The sequence below is a fragment of the Eumetopias jubatus genome, unplaced genomic scaffold, assembly GCF_037043125.1.
Source record: "Eumetopias jubatus isolate StellerSeaLion01/CBP00866 unplaced genomic scaffold, mEumJub1_p1.0 scaffold_8, whole genome shotgun sequence".
NCBI classification, from domain to species: domain Eukaryota; kingdom Metazoa; phylum Chordata; class Mammalia; order Carnivora; family Otariidae; genus Eumetopias; species Eumetopias jubatus.
The window spans coordinates 51,361,711-51,381,389 of record NW_028274814.1 but is presented as its reverse complement, the minus strand read 5'-3'; the positions used below and the strand labels follow the sequence as shown (position 1 = coordinate 51,381,389).

At 38.5% G+C, this 19,679-nt stretch overlaps 2 protein-coding genes across 3 annotated transcripts; both read left to right on the top strand.

The window, feature by feature from the left end:
• The first annotated feature begins 945 nt into the window (after nt 1-945).
• Nucleotides 946-1,623, top strand: SMCO3 (single-pass membrane protein with coiled-coil domains 3). Its single transcript, XM_028119700.1, has one exon. The coding sequence runs from the start codon at nt 946-948 to the stop codon at nt 1,621-1,623; it is 678 nt and encodes a 225-aa protein (XP_027975501.1).
• A 2,572-nt stretch (nt 1,624-4,195) lies between these two features.
• On the top strand, nt 4,196-19,495 carry WBP11 (WW domain binding protein 11). 2 transcript variants are annotated; one of them, XM_028119699.2, is made up of 12 exons: nt 4,196-4,293; nt 5,902-6,009; nt 6,454-6,485; nt 7,332-7,425; nt 9,839-10,035; nt 11,310-11,443; nt 11,658-11,857; nt 12,266-12,457; nt 15,385-15,486; nt 15,913-16,206; nt 17,195-17,377; nt 18,465-19,495. In XM_028119699.2, exons 2-12 carry the CDS (start codon nt 5,946-5,948, stop codon nt 18,896-18,898), a joined length of 1,926 nt encoding a protein of 641 aa, XP_027975500.1. In that variant the 5' UTR covers nt 4,196-4,293; nt 5,902-5,945; the 3' UTR covers nt 18,899-19,495. The 2 variants fall into 2 exon arrangements, with proteins under 2 accessions (XP_027975500.1, XP_027975499.1); XM_028119698.2 differs by having other exon boundaries at nt 4,210-4,355.
• The last annotated feature ends 184 nt before the right edge of the window (nt 19,496-19,679 follow it).

Here is a 19,679-nt window from a genome sequence, read left to right as displayed (position 1 = left end):
AGAAGGCTCCTACCTGATTCATTTTATTCATTCTATGGTGTACTCTAGCTACTTACTCTTTCTTTTGTGAAATGGCATTATCTTCTTTCTAAGGCTAATTCTATCTAATCTTCACCGTGCCCAAGTGCATTATAAACCAGTCTAAATAATTTAACTTCTAAGCTTTGCAAATGGAGACCGCAGAGGTAGTCATAATTGCACTGTTCCCTGAACCATGCGCAATCTCTCCCCAAGTGAGATTTTAATCTAAAGGGTTTTGAATATATACCCTTAACATGAAAAATTTTTGTAATGATTCTGTGTGTTGCCTTTGATGTCCCCTAGGCTTAAAGAACAAATAATTTGCCTGTAAAGACATATAGAGCGACTTGAATATTATAAATTAAGATAACAGTATATAAACAAACTTAGCTATTAATAGCCCTGTAAACTCAGAGATCTTAATACTCTTCTGGCCCTACTAATTTATCTCCAAATATTAGAGAAATCAATCTGGTAGGTCTATTCAGTGTGGTGAGTAGGGTCTGGGAAAATTAAGGCGTACTGGTAATCAAGAGCTAACCATATCAAACTGCAGTCTCTGTCAAACCTTATTAAATATAACTTGGAAATAATCTCATTTATTTATTAATAATCAGATGCTTGATAAACACAGATGTTTCCTAACTAGGATTTCTCTCCACCACAAAAAAAGCTAGTGCCGTATTTATTGCATCAGTAGGTTGCCTTGTGACCCACATTCCCATACACTGACTCTAAGTTTCATAAAAATAATTGTTTTAAAGAACCTGTTGAATTTTCTGAGGAATTCCTTAGATAGCACAGTGCTGTTTTTCCACTCATAAAGTAAAAGATTTCCTGGTCAAATGCACTCAGGTAGCAGGTATTTTTCAAAATTTTTAGTGAAAACTTACTACTTTATTTTTCAGAGATTATATTTGAAACATGGCTCAGAGTGACTTCCTCTACCCAGAGAACCCACGGAGAAGGCAGGAAGTAAGCCGTCTTCACCAGCAGCTTCTTGACTGCTTATCTGATAGTTTCCATGCCACTAATACGCTGACTGAGGTCTTAAACATGCACTTGGGGTGCAGGCTGGCCTCCATCGAGATGAAAAGAGATGGGACCATCAAAGAAAACTGTGATATCATCATCCAAGCCATGATGAAAATCCAAAAGGAATTGCAAAAGGTTGATGAAGCACTAAAAGATAAGCTAGAGCCAACCCTTTACAGAAAACTTCAGGATATTAAAGAAAGGGAAACAGAGAAAATCGCAATAGTACAAAAGGTCATTTCAGTCATCCTGGGAGAAGCTACTTCCGCAGCCAGTGCTGTAGCTGTTAAACTTGTGGGCTCAAATGTCACAACTGGCATCATTAACAAGTTGGTCACTGTGCTAGCTCAAATTGGCGCTTCTCTCCTTGGAAGTATAGGAGTTGCTGTTCTTGGCCTTGGCATAGATATGATCTTCCGTGCCATCCTGGGAGCAGTGGAGAAAACACAGCTTCAAGCAGCCATTAAAAGTTATGAGAAGCATCTGGTGGAATTCAAGTCCGCTTCAGAAAAATATCATCATGCCATTGTTGAGGTCACCAACACAGTTAAACACCAAATGAAATGAACAGCCACTGTGTCATTGGAATATTTTTCTGTTTTTCTCAATAATAGTGTTTTGCTGCTTTGATTAGGTTCATTTTCCAAGTTTCCAACATGGACAGAAATAGAGTTAACAAGTTGGAAAGATGGTTTAAGGGATGCTAAAACGAGGACTCCAGAGTTTTGTATCAACAATGAATGCCTAAGTCAGTTGGTGCTAGACCCTGCGAGGTTAAAGATTATATCCCAGGATACCTTCTTACTCTGCTCTACCAGACCAACATTAGGTTAAATGCTATTGTAGAAGAGCAGGTGTAGGGGTTACCTCTTCCTTTTCTAATTCACCACTGGCTTCAGACATCATTTATTTCTAAGGGGATGTACTTAGTAACTTCTGCCTAGACACAAACTGTGGACCTTTGGATGAAATAGAAATACTACCATAATTTTGACCTTCAGCTTAAGTCCAATTTTCAATAAACCAGAAGAGACTGAAATACGGGTTTTAACAATTTACTTCAATGATCAAAGGACGCAATGGTTGTTACTTCCACTAATTACACCCTATAAACTCGAATGGATTTTTAAAAGATAAAAGTTAAAACAAAAGATAAAGGTTCTGTTTCTATAATTGCAATCAACCCTGACCAACTGCGGTGTGATGATTAAAAAGCCCTCATGTGAATGTTTGAACACCCTGGAACATTTTAAAAAACAAACATGCAAATCCCAGCTACACGTGCATAAAATGCATTTAGGATGCAGGGGAGGAAGTTGTTACTCTTTCAGGAATTTGTCATTTAAAGGAGAGTCATAATTTATTACCTCATGAGTTTCCAGAAAAATGAAATTTCATTTTCTACACTAGCAGAATGGAGGATGCTGGGGTGCCTGGGTGGCTCAGTCGTTAAGTGTCTGCCTTCAGTTCAGGTCATGATCCCAGGGTCCTGGGATCGAGCCCCACATTGGGCTCCCTGTTCAGCAGGAAGCCTGCTTCTCCCTCTCCCACTCCCCCTGCTTCTGTTCCTGCTCTTGCTATCTCTCTCTGTGAAATAAATAAAAATCTTAAAAAAAAAAAAAGAATGGAGGATGCTGTTCTTGCTACATAAAACTTTAGGTGCCCCATTTCATTAATTATCTGATCTCAGAAAAATCCAGAGGCTAAGGAAGCCTAATGGTTCAGTTAACTTCTGCAGACACAAGTGTTTCCTAAATCCTTCACCAACCAGTAACTCCCCATTGTGACTCTTAGGTTCTACTTACATAATCATTAAGTTTGGTGTTTGTTATAGTTGATTCTTGCATCTAAGTACAAGGAATGTGTTGAAATTTTAAAAAGCTAAGCATATGTCAAAAATTCAGAAGCTAGATGAAAGACTTTAATTATTCAAATGGACTCATTTTTCTCTTCTGTCACTGCTTCTTAAAATTAGTTGCAAAACTAAATTAGTTCACCTCCAAAATTAAACTTTATTACTTAACAAGTTCTAAACTACAAGACCTTGTTATTGCTTTTTCTGGGACTCAAAACTCAGCCTAAAACCAAATCAACAATTTTCTAAGACAAGAATTTTCAAAGACTACCTTAGTTTAGGTAAGGAACCCATCTTAAATGGTTAAGTGCACATTTAAATATTCTGCTGTTAAAAATTAATGTGTTATCTCTTTCAATATTTTGGAATATTTATAATTAACAGTAAATACTGACCCATACCTATTTTCCAATAAGGGATATTTAGATCAGAAATAACCAAGGGTATCTCTTAAAAATAAAATGTTTAAATATTTAAACTTACCTTTAAGGGGGAAAAGATAGGGTAAAAGTCTTAGACAAAGAGAGGACAGAAGAGAAGGGAAGGACGAAGACTAGACCTAAGTGATAATCCGTATATACGTATAGTGACATCATAAAGGACTTCTAGCTGGTGAGAAGACCAACAGGGAAGAGAAGCCAATATAAAGGAAACTCGCCAAGCGTAAATTTAAAACTGACTGCACATGTATCCCCACATTTCCTGCAGATTACTGTAGATTACTTTATCCGTAGATGAACAATCTGGGGCTCTAACACGGGCACTGATTTATTTGCTCAGGTCTACATATGTTCTGTGTGCCTATAAACTTCCAGACGGACATGACGCCAGGAAAGCGCAACAAACGGAGCAGCAAATGTTATTCAGGGATCCATTTTCAAACAGACACAAGAGATCGCATTCGCTTACACCATGAAAAAACAAAATCCAAAAACTAATACAATTCCACCCTACAGAGACAGCAAAACAGCTCCCTGGCCGGCATGAGCCGGTCTCGTTCATCCTAATAAACGCAGCTTCGGGAAATTAAGTCAAACTGTCTCGCTCCGAGAGGCAAAGTCGTCTTCGCATCAGCCAATCACCTATCCCACCCGCTTCGTTTTTCTTATGTCTATTGGTCTAAAGAAGTGTCGATTGACATGTTTCTGCGTAACGGAGGCGGAACCTTAGCAGAGACTCAGCCAATTCGGTATCGATTTGGAGCGGAAGAGACTCTGGTCCTGGAGTTCTTGGTTGCTCTCTATGGTGCCAGGGCGAAGAAACGCTAAGATCTTGGACCCTTAGGGGTAGGAAGTGACGTACGGATGGCGGAGGGGCGCGAGCTTTCAAGATGGCGGTGGCTGGGTGGCTGACCGGCACACAGAGGTGAAGGCCCCTACGAGGTAAAAGACGCCGAGAATCGTCCTCTCCCCGCTTCTCGCAGTGCCAGGAGTCCAGCAGGAGTGTGAGTGTGCAGGATTGTTTCACTCCGTTCCTTCATCTTTTCCCGCCTTGCCCCGGGTCCGCGCGGTTGCCTCGGGGACGCCAGGCCCCTCCGCTCGGTTCTTCCTCTTCGCGGTTTGGGTCTCCCGGGTCACGGACCGGGGAATCGTGGAGCCAGGGGCGGTGCGGCTTCCAGCAGTTAAGCAGCTGTTCATCCGAGTCGGTTCGCGCCGCCTCCTGCCTTTGCTCGTTGACCGGTTACTTTAGATTTGACGTCTTCTTGTACCTCGAGTCAGGGTCAACCGTCGCTGTGGTTTCGGCAGTTGCTGCTGCTGTTACTTCTTTTGGTGGATCTGGGCTCCGTTCCACTGCAGCCTCTTCGGTTCTGTGGCCCGATTTCCCTATCGTTCCTTTTAGACAGAAAGTAGTTTGTGCACGCTAAGGCTCCATTGTCTTCTGTAGAAATTCTCTGTAATTCCTATCTGTTCTTTGTTCGGCCTGTGGGAGAAGAGGGTCAGAACAGGAGCCCGAGGGTAATTGAGAGAGGACAGCAAAAAAGATAAACAGGCCATCAAAGACAGGAGAGCCCATTTATACTAATTTTGTTTATTTCGGCCTCCCTTCTCCCCCACTCCCAGTTTTTCTGAGAAGGAAACCCTGGACAGGTTAAATTAGTTGCCACTGGAACAGCTCTGAAGCATTTAGCAGAAATCAAGGCATTAACTAATCAACTTTTCTGACAAAAATCTTCAAAGAAGAAGGGAAGGTATAATTAATTGTATGGGCTACTGAAAAATTTACCTCATGATCTTCCCTTTCACACCCTTTAAAAGTCTACTTTCAAAAGGAGGTAAATTTGTCAACTTTATTATTGGGAAGAATATTAAAAAGTTAAACGACTGGAATAAGAGAAAGAAATAACATAATAGTGTCTTAGGTTAATAAAAATTTTGGCTTGCAAAACATATTCTCTCAAATACAGTCATCCCTTTCAGTTACCATAAAAAATAGAAATCAGGAGTCAAGTAGGTACTGGTAGAAAAATACGTGTCTTGACGTTTTTGGACTCTACTCCTTCATGTAATACTTTCATTTTTAATATTTGCACTTTCAGTTTATGTCTTAAGCTCTTCAGAGTCAAGAATTATATGTGAATTAGAACTAAATTTGAATTAAACAGGCTTAAATCAATGAGTTTATACTATCTTACAGACGTTGAGAATACATGTGAAGAAAACCAGGGAGAGAGTCAAGGGTGACCTTTGTTGTTGAACCCAGATCATTACCCCCATTCCCTTTTTATTCCTCTTTCACCCTACACGTAAACAAACGGAGGGTGTAGGAAAAGGACTAATGGCTTTTCATATTCATGGTTTATCCCATATTGTTGAAGCATTTTCTGATGGATTTTTTTTTTTCAATTTCAGAGTCAGTCCGTGATCCATTTAAAAAAGTTAATAAAAGGAATGTTACTTTTAAAGAGATCGGTAGAAAGAAATTTCATAATATAAAAAGGAAGAAACTCTGTAAATAAATCAGAAGAATAAGCTATTTCTTTGTCTTTGCAGGTTTTTTTGTTTTAATGAACAAGTAAATCATACAAATTGTCAACATGGGACGGAGATCTACATCATCCACCAAGAGTGGAAAATTTATGAACCCCACAGACCAAGCCCGTAAGTGTCCATTAGTGTGGAGTGATAAAAATTCCAAACACCAGAGAATCTATTATGTCTTAATTTAAAATCAGCATTGCTAGGAGTCAGTTGTATAAAGTTATCCAGTGTTGTGGGCACATGATGAAAACTTTGAACATGCAAAAAAATACCGATATTTTTAATTTGATTGACTTGCAAAGTAGAATTGGCTTGAAACTTTCTTTCTGTATTTGAAATTTTGGACAGATTAGTGTTGAGAAGGTTAAAACAAAACTTTCCTCAAGATTTTGGTTGGCATAATTAAAGGTTACTATTGGCATCTGGTGGGTAGAGGCCATAGATGCTGCTAAATACTCTGCAGTGCACAGGACAGCCTCCCACATTAATTTTTGTCTGTATTAAAATGGAGAAAATGCTAGTGTTCAAGATTTGAAAGTTTTATATTTTCTCTGTCTCTTAAAGGAAAAGAAGCCCGGAAGAGAGAATTAAAGAAGGTAGGATTTCAGAAGCATCCTGTTAGCCACAAGTGATGTTTGGCACATCTTATTATTCAGGATTAGTGGATTTCAAAACAATATTTACAATTATTTGTCAGAAAAGATACTTTATGCTTCTTATAACAAACAATAAAATTTATTAAGCCAAAATACTATACTTGGAAACTGAACTGAAATAACTTTGCAGATAAGCTCATGGTGGTTATTGTAATATTATATATTTGATTATCTTTCCCACTGAGTTAAATAAATCTCTTTGAAGGGATTTTTTTTTATTTTTTATTTTTTGCTATTAAAGCATACTGCTTTGTTAAAAGCTACCAAATTAATGAATGGAAATAAATGTGATTTTGAATAGCTTTGTGGGTTCATTTTCCTCATGTAGCTGTTGAGTTTGTGGCAAAGTGTTCTCCCAGAATAAGACCGTATTTACTTTTTAGTATTCTTTAACACACTGAAAGAATGCAGATTTTTAATAGTTTTTTAACTGGGTTTTCCTGTTTCATTGTTAAGCATCAAATCCTGCAAAACTTTTCTTTGATATATAATTTTAGAATTTAGCCTGAAAAAAAAAATCTTAATTTAAGTAATTGCTAAAGATACCACAAAATTAAAAGCAGTATTACTAAGAAAGTACACATACTAAATAGTGTTTATCTTTTTGTCTAAAGTTGAAACATTTTTTGAGAGCCAAAAATTACATAGCTTTGGTTATGGTAGTTGAAATAAGTGATCAGAAACCAAAGAGAAGTTCGACTTCAGTTTAAATAGATCCTTGATGCAAATTGAAGTAAGAACTCAAGTATGTCCAGTTTTTTGACATAGTGCTCCTTTTTTTCTAAGAACAAAAAACAGCGCATGATGGTACGAGCTGCAGTTTTGAAGATGAAGGATCCCAAACAGATTATCCGGGACATGGAGAAGTTGGATGAAATGGGTAAGAATTTATTTTAAAAGGCTAGATTTTAGAGCAGGGCTAACAGTCTGATACACAGAGGCAGGCAGGCAGGTAATGATGAAGCAACACTGGCATAAGAAAAATAGAAAAGCATGATGACATTTGACACTTGGGTTTAGTTTTAGTGTCAGAAAGACAAAATGGAGTGGTGGGAGGCGATTGCACACAGGATATCCTCTAGAGTTAGATGAATGCTGTTATTTAGCTTGAACTAGTTATTGAGAGAAGATTGAAATCTGGAGTTTTTGTTTTTTTAATCTTGGCAACTACCATGTAAATCTAAGTATTAGGCTACCATGAATTTATCAGTTCCCCATTTTTTCCAGTGAGAACATCAAAGACACTTGACCCACTAAGTAAGGTGGTAGAAGAAATCATGAAATACTTAAAATCTAATTTTATAGAATATCTTATATATCATATTGGGATTTCTCCCTTTTTTCACATTTCTTTAAATAATTATACTCTGTTTTTTCATATGCATCTTCAGTATCACTGCTTTTGTCATAATCAGAATCACACAAGATAACTGCATGTTATCTTTCCTTGCATCTAAGTTGCTTGAGAATTGTCTGTGATGCTGCCACTGGAAGTTTTATCGCAACCCACAAATACCCATTTTTTAATCTTAGAACATGGAGTTTTTTATTTTTCTGCCTTTTTTTTGCATAATGAAATGATCTTGGCAAGTTTTGTTTTCAAAAGGTACTCAGTTTAAGTGGTTTGCCAAAAATCAGATAGAAAGTGAAAGAGGTACCGTGGATCTCAATGATACATTAAATGGGTTTTAAAAAAAATCCAGTTGTGTTGGGTTATAGCTCTCTTAAATAATGTAGCGCAGCTTATGCATTTAGCCTGGGCAAGAGTTCTGGGTCAGATTGCATGATCCCAAATCTTTCCCAGTTCAGCTCTAGCTGATCCCATTTGGTGCCTCTGGTTTAAATATTACTATGGGCACTTGATATCCCTGGGGTATCAAGACATTAAATGACCTAGTAAATGACTTCAGATTGATTCATATGGTTTTTAAAAGGAGATAATAGCAGTAATGGGGGTTTATTGAGCTCTTGTCTTGCAATGCACCAATTTTTTTTCCACATGTTACAACAACTTTTAGGTAGGTGTATTACCCCTACTTTATGGGTGGGGAAGCTCAGGCACAGAGAAATTTTATACTTCCCTCAAGGTCATGCTGTTAGGACGTGGCAAGCTGGGATTAAAACTCAGGCATTCAATGTTTTTATTAATCACACTAAGAATAGTGTGTGATGTCAGACTACCTTCTGAATAAATCACCAAGGTTAAAAGGAATTAGGAAAGAAGATAATTAAACTTGTTATCCATTAAAAGAAAAAAAGGAAAAGGGAGAAGGGAACACTGTTCATCAGAACTCTAATTATAATTTATAAACCTTACACAGTTTATAAAATTCACAAAGTAGTTTAGGCAGAAAAACATACATACATTGACTCCTATAATCTGGAAATCCCAGAGGGAAGCTCTCCTGGAAAACACAGGTATCATTATTAAGATTGTTCCTCTGTCTGGTCTACTGTCTTGTTAGCCTCATTCAGCACATTGCTAATGAACTTCTTGGGATTGAAAGTGGAAAATGGGTGTGGAATTAGGGGGAAACAAGGTCATAGCTTTAGGTTTATTTTCTTCCACCTGTAAGAGCTTCACTCTCTTATATCAACATTTAAAGTCTCAGAGAAGGATCTGGTTTCAATTTGGATCATGTGCCAGTTGATCTCTGAGTCAGTCACTGGTGAGGGGAATGGAGGGAGGCAGGTATAATTGACCAACCAAATTTGGTCTTGTGCTTAATAATCCCTTTTGGGGCAAAAGATCTGAAATTAAGCCCCATGTTGAATACGTGGAAAGGGAAAGGATTGTATGCTAGGTAGACAAAGAACACCAGTCTTATAAAAATAATTAAGTGGTGAGCTAGACACCACTAGATATTTTATTTGTGATAACATTTAGTCCTCAGAGCTTTGTTGTGAAGTACTTGATGTCCACATTTTCCAGATTAAGAAGCTAAAGATCAGAGAATTCAAGTGCCTAAGATCTCAGAATTAAATGACACAGGTGTCTGAAGCCTCACGATAACAAGTTAGTGTAAAGGAGTGAAGATTGATTTTTATTCCACTGATAATGAAAATCAATTAATTAGGTGACAGACTTTCTTAGAAAAGAAAGTAAAATTAATGGTTTATCTTAAAAGGGTGGAGTTTTGATAAATATCTGTTGCACTTCTTTTTAATTTAAGCGTATACCTGTCTAAAGCCCTTTTAAAAGTTTTAGCATATAAGGACATTTTATTAAATGATAGAGCCGATACCTAAATGACCTTTTGTGTTGAATTTCAGTATCTGCTCTTTTCTCTCAGAGTTTAACCCAGTGCAGCAACCACAGTTAAATGAGAAGGTGCTGAAAGACAAGCGTAAAAAGCTGCGTGAAACCTTTGAACGTATCCTGCGACTCTATGAGAAAGAGAATCCAGATATTTACAAAGAACTGAGAAAGCTAGAAGTAGAATATGAACAGAAGAGAGCTCAACTAAGCCAATATTTTGATGCGGTCAAGGTAATCAAGTTTCTTTAGAGAGAGAAACTAAAATGTTATATTTAGATCTCTTAAAATTGTTAATGGGAGAACTGGTCTTGATGAACTTCTTCCTCTTGGCAATTTCTTGTCAGACTAAACCTATCCCTACCCCATGAGCCAGCAAATCTAATGCTACATATTTATACGAGAGAAATTAATCCATCTGCCAACACAGTAATAGCCAAAAACTGGAAATAGCCCAGATGTCCATCAATAGGATAATGGATAAACAAACTAGTATATTTGTAAAATTGAATGTACTCAGCAATGAAAAGGAATGCTCTACTGATACTCAAAGTAACATGGGATTAAGAAAAAAAAAATTTTTTTTTTAAGATTTTATTTATCTATTTGACAGAGACATAGCGAGAGAGGGAACACAAGCAGGGGGAGTGGGAGAAGGGAGAAGCAGGCTTCGTGCTCAGCAGCGAGCCCGATGCGGGGCTCAATCCCAGGACCCTGGGATCATGACTTGAGCCGGAGGCAGATGCTAAACGACTGAGCCACCCAGGTGCCCCAAGAAAAAAAATTTTAACATAAATCTCAAAGCATGTTGAATTTCTTTCATAGTTAGGATTCAATTTGTATGAAATTCTAGAACAGGCAAAACTAATCTATAGATGAAAGCATTTGTAAAAGTGTTTGCTTTGGGATAGTGTTAGGGATTGATTGAGAAGTGTGAACTATATGCGTTTGTCAGAATTCAGAATTTATACATTTCATTGTGAATTTTGTCCAAAAATGTAAAAAAAAATTGTATCATTTTTGCAGAGTAGGTAGTGTAGGTCCCATTTTACAGATAAGGAAACTAAGGAACTTGCTTAGTTATACAGCTAGTATGTGACAGAAATTCAGCAAAGACTAATTTTAGAAACCCAAGCTCTACCACTGGATATATAGTATTTCTAAGTTAATTGATAAGTGCTGTTTATCATCCAGAATATTTAATAGGGTGGCTTTGGTGCTAGATAGTTTTAACAGTTGGATTTCTATAAACAGCAATTTCAAACCATAACCCAAAAGTATAAGTTAATAATGGGAGAAAAACAGCTGAGTTTTGTTTCTTTTAGAGGCGATAGAGATTTTTTCCATTCACTGGCAGGCTTTGGAAATGTTGACAAATATTGATATTCTTGTTTTTTCCTGATACTTAGGTGGAAAGCAAATCGAGGTTATGAAACCGCAGAAACTGAATTTTTAGTGTTGAATTTGTGGATTACTCTGATACTATTTAAGGACTTTTTCTGTTTCAGAATGCTCAGCACGTGGAAGTGGAGAGTATTCCCTTGCCGGATATGCCACATGCTCCTTCCAACATCTTGATCCAGGACATTCCACTTCCTGGTGCCCAGCCACCCTCCATCCTTAAAAAAACCTCAGCCTATGGGTAAGGAAGTGGTAGCATAACTAAATGACATTTATTAAAAGTACCTTGTAACTGTCCAGTGCCAAAATTATGGCAGTGGGAATTAAAAGGCAGTGTGAACGTAAGCGTTGCCTCACCTGATGAAATGTGAAATAAGAAATCCTTGAAAATATTTTAGAAGAGGAACTAAATACCTCATTACGGTGAATGTGATTACTGTGGAATTTTCTTTCAGACCTCCAACACGGGCAGTTTCTATACTTCCTCTTCTTGGACATGGTGTGCCACGTTTGCCCCCTGGCAGAAAACCTCCTGGTCCCCCTCCCGGTCCACCACCTCCTCAAGTCTTGCAAATGTATGGCCGTAAAGTGGGCTTTGCCCTAGATCTTCCCCCTCGTAGGCGGGATGAAGACATGTTATATAGCCCGGAGCTTGGTAAGGAGTGACTGTTCCTTTTGCTCTTGCGACCTTTCCACTGTCCTTTTTTTTTGTTGGCCCTGTTTAACATCTGGTTCACCGTCCTCAGAACTTGGGAAATAAGTGAGGATTACATGCACATACTAACAAGATGGATAAATCATAGAATTTACCCAAGTAAAAGCAGCATACGTAAGGAAGTACAGAAATGTTTATTGTGTTTCAACTAGGCTTTTTTTTTTTTTTTTTAGAAAAGATTTTAAAACTATTACCAAATGGAAATAGTGTCAGACTCTATGAAGAACTCATATCATATACAGAATCATTTTACATAGTGAAGTTATTCTAAGTTAAATAGCACAATTTTCTGTGCTTTGGTTGGTATACTATGTAGTGCAGGATCCAGTCATAATACTTGTTTTTCAGCTCAGCGGGGTCATGATGATGATGTTTCCAGCACCAGTGAAGATGACGGGTATCCTGAGGACATGGATCAAGATAAGCATGACGACAGTAGTGATGACAGCGACACTGACAGATCAGATGGAGAAAGTGAAGGGGATGAATTTGTGCATCGTGATGATAACGAGAGAGACAACAATGAAGAAAAAAAGTCAGGTATGTGCAAATGAAAGTTCTGTGGCTTGATCAGTAAGTAGCACACAAGATGAAGGTCCTGATTTATTAATGCATCTGTGAAAGTAATTGTGAGCACCTTGAAAAGAAGGATCATAGCTTTATTCATTTTTATATCAAAAATCTAAGAAGTTCTGAACACATAGTACTCAGTGGACATTTGTGGGTCTGGATAAGAAAGACGAATAACCACATAACTATATTGAGAAAGCCATATTCACATTGTTTTTTGGTTAAGTCTGCTTAAATATTTGCATTTGAAGCCGTTTAAATTTTTTTTTAAGGCTTTTTTTATTTATTTATTTGAGAGAATGAGATAGCATGAGAGGGTCAGAGGGAGAAGCAGGGAGCCCAGTGCGGGACTCGATCCCGGGACTCTAGGATCATGACCTGAGCCGAAGGCAGTCGCTTAACCAACTGAGCCATCCAGGCGCCCCCTGTTTAAATTTTTTGTGTTCATTGTGTCTCACATCAACCAGACCATAATTAAAATTTAGCTACACCTGTGAGTGGAATCATGATCTAATGGAAACATCCATAATGTATGATCTATGTCTATTTGATTATTATAAAATCAGACTGAGTTATGTGTATTTTTAAAAAGTAGTTACGACAGTCATCAAGAAAATTTTAAGCATCGTGATAAATACTGAGCAATACAAAATGTATAATCTGTCACACCTTGATAGTCCTGGAGTTTCTTTTAAGATTGTTTTTGTAGGGGTGCCTGGGTGGGTCAGTGGGTTAAGCGTCCCAACTCTTGATTTCAGCTCAGGTCATGATCTCAGGGTTGTGGGATCAAGCCCCTGTGTTGGGCTCTGCCGTCAGCGCAGTCTTCCTCTCCCTCTGCCCCTCCCCCTGCTCATGAATGTACACGTATGCTTTCTATCTCTCTGCCTGAAAAATAAATAAGAGCTTTAAAAAAAAAGAAATAAGTTGTTTTTGTAGCTTACAACACCATATTTATGTGGTTGTAATACCACTGATGTTCGTATTTGTAATGATGACAAGTTTTTGTTCTGATATTTCTTAAGAATGATAGTTGCAGGGGCACCTGGGTGGCTCGGTTAACCGTCTGCCTTTGGCTCAGGTCATGATCCCAGGGCCCTGGGATTGCATCCCATGTCAGGCTCCCTGCTCGGTGGGGAGTCTGCTTCTCCCTCTCCTCCCTGCTCTTGTTCTCTCTGTCTCTCTCAGATAAAATTATAAAATCTTTAAAAAAAAAGAATCATGGTTGCAAACCAAAAGCTATCTTAACAAGGTGGATAGAGCTGGTAATGAAAACTATAGAGGACTTTCGTGGAAGCCCTCAGAGCCACAGCAGCTTCATTTTTCTCTGCAATGTATTGTGTGATCCTTTGCCTCATTTTCCTCTTTTTCTGCCAACTTGTTTTATTTCTGTGTACTCACCAGTGTACATGTGCTTAAAGTGGTTCTCCTACTGTGATTTGACATTTATCTAACGTTTACACTGAATTTTTACTATATGCAAGGAATTTTCCTAGACAAAGGCTACAAAGTAAACAAAACTAAAGCCCTGCCCACATGGAACTTTGTAAATGTTTACCAACTAAGACTGCTCCTAATATTGCACCATTTAGCAAGATGTTTAATAGCATCTAGCGGATAGCCTGATTTACCAGGTTGAAAAGGTCCCCTCGTTAAGCATCTGCCTTCAGCTCAGGTCATGATCCCGGGGTCCTGGGATGGAGCCCCACGTTGGGCTCCCTGCTCAGCGGGAAGCCTCCTCCTCCCTCTCCCACTCATCTTGCTTGTGTTCTGCTCTTGCGGTCTCTTTCTCTCAAATATATTAATTATTTAAATAACTAAAATAGATAAAAATCTCTAGTCTTAGTTTGCTAAGAGTTTTTATTATAAATATTTTTAAGTATCTCTTGGGATGTTATATTTTTTCTTTAAGTTGTTTATTGTAATGATTTATATTCATGGCTTTTCTAGTGTTCAACCTTATCTTGCATTTCTGGGACCAACCCTACATGTTTATGATGTGTTTTTCTTTTAAAACACTGTTGGGTTCAATTTGGTTATAAAATTGGCCCTTGAACAACACGGGGGTTAGGAGCACTGACCTTCTGTGCAATCAAAAATCCTTGCATAACTTTTGAGTCCTTCCCAAACTGAACTACTAATAGCCTATTGTTGACCGGAAGTTGTACCGTTAACATAAACCGTTGATTAACACACGTTTTGTATGTTGCATGTATTATATACTACATTCTTGCAATAAATAGTAAGCTAGGGAAAAGAAAAGAATGTTGAGAATTCATAAAGAAGATACAGTCACAGTACTGTACTATATTTATCACAAAAAATCCATGTGTAAGTGGACCCACTCAGTTCAAACCCATGTTGTTCAGTAGTCAGCTGTAGTTTACAGTAGATTAGTTTTGGTACCACGGTTGTGCTGGCTTCATGAATTCTGGATTGCATTCCATCTTTTCTGTGCCCTTCTACAGGAAATTTCTGTAACTTAATGTTTGGCTGAACTTCCTTATAAAATTATTTGGGCCAGGTTAAAAATAGATTTCTAAACTACCATTTCAGTTTTATATGTTTTGGTCTTAGCACTTCTGTGGCCAATTTTTGTGGTGTATATTTTTCTAGAGAATTGTGTATTATCTGGGTGTTCCAATTTTATTGGCATAAAGATGTTAATAGTATTCTTTAAATTTTTGAAATTTATAGATTTTTAAATCACAATAATATATGTTTACCCAGCATATGTTGGCACTTCTTACTCTATCTTTTATATGGCTGACTCTTCCCGGCACTTAACTTCAGCCAAATAGTGGGCAGCAATCCTGCCTGGGGCTTTTAGTATTATATAGTATGCATTTGCTGAATTTTGTTGTTCCTAATCCACCCCATTCTCTCCCTCCACCCCTTAGGTCTGAGTGTAAGATTTGCAGATATGCCTGGAAAATCAAGGAAGAAAAAGAAGAACATGAAGGAGCTGACTCCTCTTCAAGCCATGATGCTTCGAATGGCAGGTAAGACAAGGAAAGAGTAGTGAAATCACCTTTCGGGTATTTACTCCTGCCAGTTCCTTTATGTACATTTTCCCATTTAGTATCTCAACAACCCTGAAGTAAGTAAGTAATCCGTGTTTTACAAAAGTTAAGGTTTGGAGACATTCTAAGCTGCCCAGAGTTACCCAGCTAGTAAGTGGTTAAACTGGCATTTAAATCCAGGTCCTTCTTGTTCTAAAGCCTGGGCTTGTTTTCCCTGGGCTCCACTAGCATAGGTGAGTAGAATACTATTTGATGCCTCCATATCCAAGTAGTTTATTGAAGAAGGCTATTTAGTTGTTAATTTTAAGAAAGCACTTAATTGAGCACGTGTCTTCAGACACTGCTACTTTGTGGGCTATAAAAAAATGAATCAACTCCATTTACCTGGTTTACTATTTCTTTTAGGTCAGGAAATCCCTGAGGAGGGACGGGAAGTAGAAGAATTTTCAGAGGATGATGATGAAGATGATTCCGATGATTCTGAAGCAGAAAAGCAATCACAAAAACAGCATAAAGAAGAATCTCTTTCTGATGGTACATCTTCTGCTTCTTCACAGCAGCAGGCCCCCCCACAGTCTGTTCCTCCTTCTCAGATCCAAGCACCTCCCATGCCAGGACCGCCGCCTCTTGGACCACCACCGGCTCCGCCCTTACGGCCCCCTGGACCACCTACGGGCCTTCCTCCTGGACCACCTCCTGGTGAGTCAGCTCTGATACCTTGTGAATAAATAAGTCTACCTGTGATTAGAGGAATGAAGTCGTTCCAAAGATACACACCATTAGTATCGATGTTTTGTTTTCTCCTAGTATAAGTCACGGAGAGAGAAAGGGTAAGTGCAGTTTGTTTATTCCTACAGCACTGTTTGCAATTCATAGTGCTTTTGACAGCCATCTTTTTCTACAAAGCTCTCCTCTTTTTAGGGTTCTCTAGTTCTGAGGTTAGCAGGCAGAGGAGTATGAAACTGGGGGTTTCTTCAGTACTGTTTTTTAAATGCGACAAGTTGACCCAATTCTAAATTGATAGCTAATGGGACTGGGGCACAGTAAATACTAGCAGGCATCCTTCTTTGGTTGGGAATTGTTGGATGTCAGTCTTTAGAGACAAAAGGGATCAGTATTAATATAATCTTTGGCATGTAAGAATGAGAAGTTCATTTGAAATTTGAACTTCTTGGTTACTTATGATTTTATAGTCCTTCATCCTGTAGTTGTCCAGTTAGGTTTTCTTCATTGAGTTCATCCTTTTCTGATTGGTGGTGCAAAAGCACATTACCTGTCTTATGTCATCTTCAGTCATACTTGCCTCTGTCTTCCTGTGTTTCCTGGGAGGATCCTTAAAACACCCTGCTTTATATTCCATTTTCAGCTTATTTTGGAACCATTTAAGAATTCCTCTCTTTGTACAGTTTCTAGCCCAGCACAGCTGTGCTATTAAAAAAAAAAAAAAGCTATGCTTTTTGTCAGTACTGGCAAATAAAGAGAAATGATCCATAACAAATCCAGTTCTGTGTCTCTGGTGCTCAGATATTTGTTGAATGAATTCTTTTTCTACCTATGTTTCGATCAGTTTTTGAAGTTACCTGATTTCAAGTTAAAATGCTAAGTCAGACCACACTTGAGTTACCTTTATACCATAGTTAAGACTTCGTATGTATGTCTCTTATATTTTTCATTTTTCTCTTTTCAGGAGCTCCTCCATTCCTGAGACCACCTGGAATGCCGGGACTCCGAGGGCCTTTACCCCGACTTTTGCCTCCAGGCCCACCACCAGGCCGACCCCCTGGCCCTCCCCCAGGTCCACCTCCAGGTCTGCCTCCTGGCCCTCCTCCTCGGGGACCCCCACCAAGGCTACCTCCCCCTGCACCTCCAGGTGAAGCTTTTGATTTCTAGTACAAAAACTTGACCACTATGTATTTCATCTGCTCTAAGAGATGTTTTCACATTTCAGTATCCTGAAATCAAAGGGTATCCTAAAATGATGTTTTTAAATTGCTTTTGGCCTAGGTTGAAGTTGAGTTCTTCCACAGGGTATTTGCACTGGATTCTGCCTGTCATGTGAGGGACTTTTCCCAGGCAGAGACCACTTTGGATTAAATTCTCCATTTGAGTAGGGTGTTGGGGCGGGGGGGCAATTGTGAAGTCATTCCATATATTTGCATGAGTACAGACTTTAAGTTTGAAATTACAAGGCAGATTTCCTTGTGCCTTATGACATGTGGTAGGTGTATTTCTGGTTTATTACACTGTCCCAGTTTAATGTGAAGGTCTCTTAAACTCCCCAGCTTGGACTCTCAGTGGTATCTGGAGTAATTATGAGTCTGTATAAGCAGTAGTATCTTAAGTTAAATGAAATTTGACATTTTATAATTGGTCTTAAAAGTGGCATTTGAAAATAAATCTGCAATTCTGGGTAAATGATGACAGTATGTCTGAACCATCAAAGGACATGAATTCTTTCCCAGTGGCAGTAACCTACTGTGATCAGTTACATTCATGTCCTCTGATGGTTAAAATTCCATTTCCTGCCCATTGGGTTACCTTTTTCAGGGGAGGAATGGTGTGGAAATCAGTAAATGATGCATGAGAATCAAACCCCCAATCTTGACCTTGATAGCATCTGCACTATACAGCTAGAATAGAGTCTTGGGCTGTCAAATCTGAAATCATATTTGAAACCAGTTGGTGTTGACAGCTTTCTATTTTAAAATAGTACATTACTCAGAAAGGAAGAAAACCTAAGTACAGGGTACAGACCAAAAGTGAATATTATTTCATAATAAAATATTCCTTACTATCAAAATGTGTTCCTGAGTTTCAGATAGTAAGCAGCATGGTTTTAGCGTATTTCCTGCAAATGCCAATTCTTAAAAAATTGTCAACCTATGTTTTTCACATCCTTCATAGTAGTTAAAATTTATTCTGGTAGTCTTCATTTGCCTGTTTTCTCCTTCATTTAGGTATCCCTCCACCTCGTCCCGGCATGATGCGCCCACCTTTGGTGCCTCCACTTGGACCTGCCCCACCTGGGCTTTTCCCACCAGCTCCCTTGCCGAACCCGGGGGTATTAAGTGCTCCACCCAACTTGATTCAGCGACCCAAGGCGGATGATACGAGCGCAGCCACCATTGAGAAGAAAGCCACGGCAACCATCAGTGCCAAGCCACAGATCACTAATCCCAAGGCAGAGATTACTAGATTCGTGCCCACTGCATTGAGGGTCCGTCGGGAGAATAAAGGGGCCACTGCTGCTCCCCAAAGAAAGTCAGAGGATGATTCTGCTGTGCCTCTTGCCAAAGCAGCTCCCAAATCTGGTCCATCTGTTCCCGTCTCAGTGCAGACTAAGGATGATGTTTATGAAGCTTTTATGAAAGAAATGGAAGGGCTCCTGTGACAGCTTTTAATGCCACAGCAGGTTTCTGTTCACATCAGTGGTTCGTGGGGAAAGAGGCTCTTACTAAACTTAGTGAAAGAGCGACTTTCACTGTCAGGGTATTTTTAAATTTCAGTTCAAGGAATATCCTAAAGTTTAGCCTTGTTCAGAATTTATTGCATATAAGAGAGGATTATTTCATTCAGAATAGATTGGTTATTGAAGCAGTGCTGCTAACATCCATTCCCTTTCGTACCATTTCATCCCATTTGTTCCCCTTCTCCAGTTCTTTGGAAACTTGTGATAGGGGTGGGGAATCTTTGTTACTTACTTGTTTTGATTCTCTTCTTGTGTGCAGTGGGCACTGGAGTAGAGATTTCTGGGAAAAAAAAAAAAAGGTTTATTTTATCCCATCTTGCCTTTTGTGTTTGAGTTATTTTAATATTTTCTTGTAAATATTTTGTAATATTTTAGTGAAATGGATCTCAGTGTCATTTCCTAATACAAAGCAAGATATGTGGGAAGAAAATGTACAATTCTTTGATTAAAATTATTTCCCACTGACCTAAACTTTGAGTGTTTCGTGGAATAAATAAATAAATGTTCTACACCAAGATATCCTCTGTGTTAACTGATAATATATAAATATGGTATCTGTTATGGGCAGAAAAGAAGCAAGTATTTAAAAATTGTGTTTTAAGGAACTACCGTTGCTGGTACACAATGAGAATCTTATTAAGAATATGATTGAAACTAAGTTTTAAATTTTAAGGCATAAAGAAAAGAGAATTATTTTCCTTAA

Bases quoted from the DNA above. Each gene is read 5' to 3' on its own strand.
- WBP11 (XM_028119699.2), top strand. From the start codon at position 5,946: ATGGGACGGAGATCTACATCATCCACCAAGAGTGGAAAATTTATGAAC. The intron at 7,426-9,838 runs GTAAGAATTTAT...CTTTTCTCTCAG, and splicing joins GGAGAAGTTGGATGAAATGG to AGTTTAACCCAGTGCAGCAA. The intron at 15,487-15,912 runs GTAAGACAAGGA...TATTTCTTTTAG, and splicing joins CATGATGCTTCGAATGGCAG to GTCAGGAAATCCCTGAGGAG.
- SMCO3 (XM_028119700.1), top strand. From the start codon at position 946: ATGGCTCAGAGTGACTTCCTCTACCCAGAGAACCCACGGAGAAGGCAG.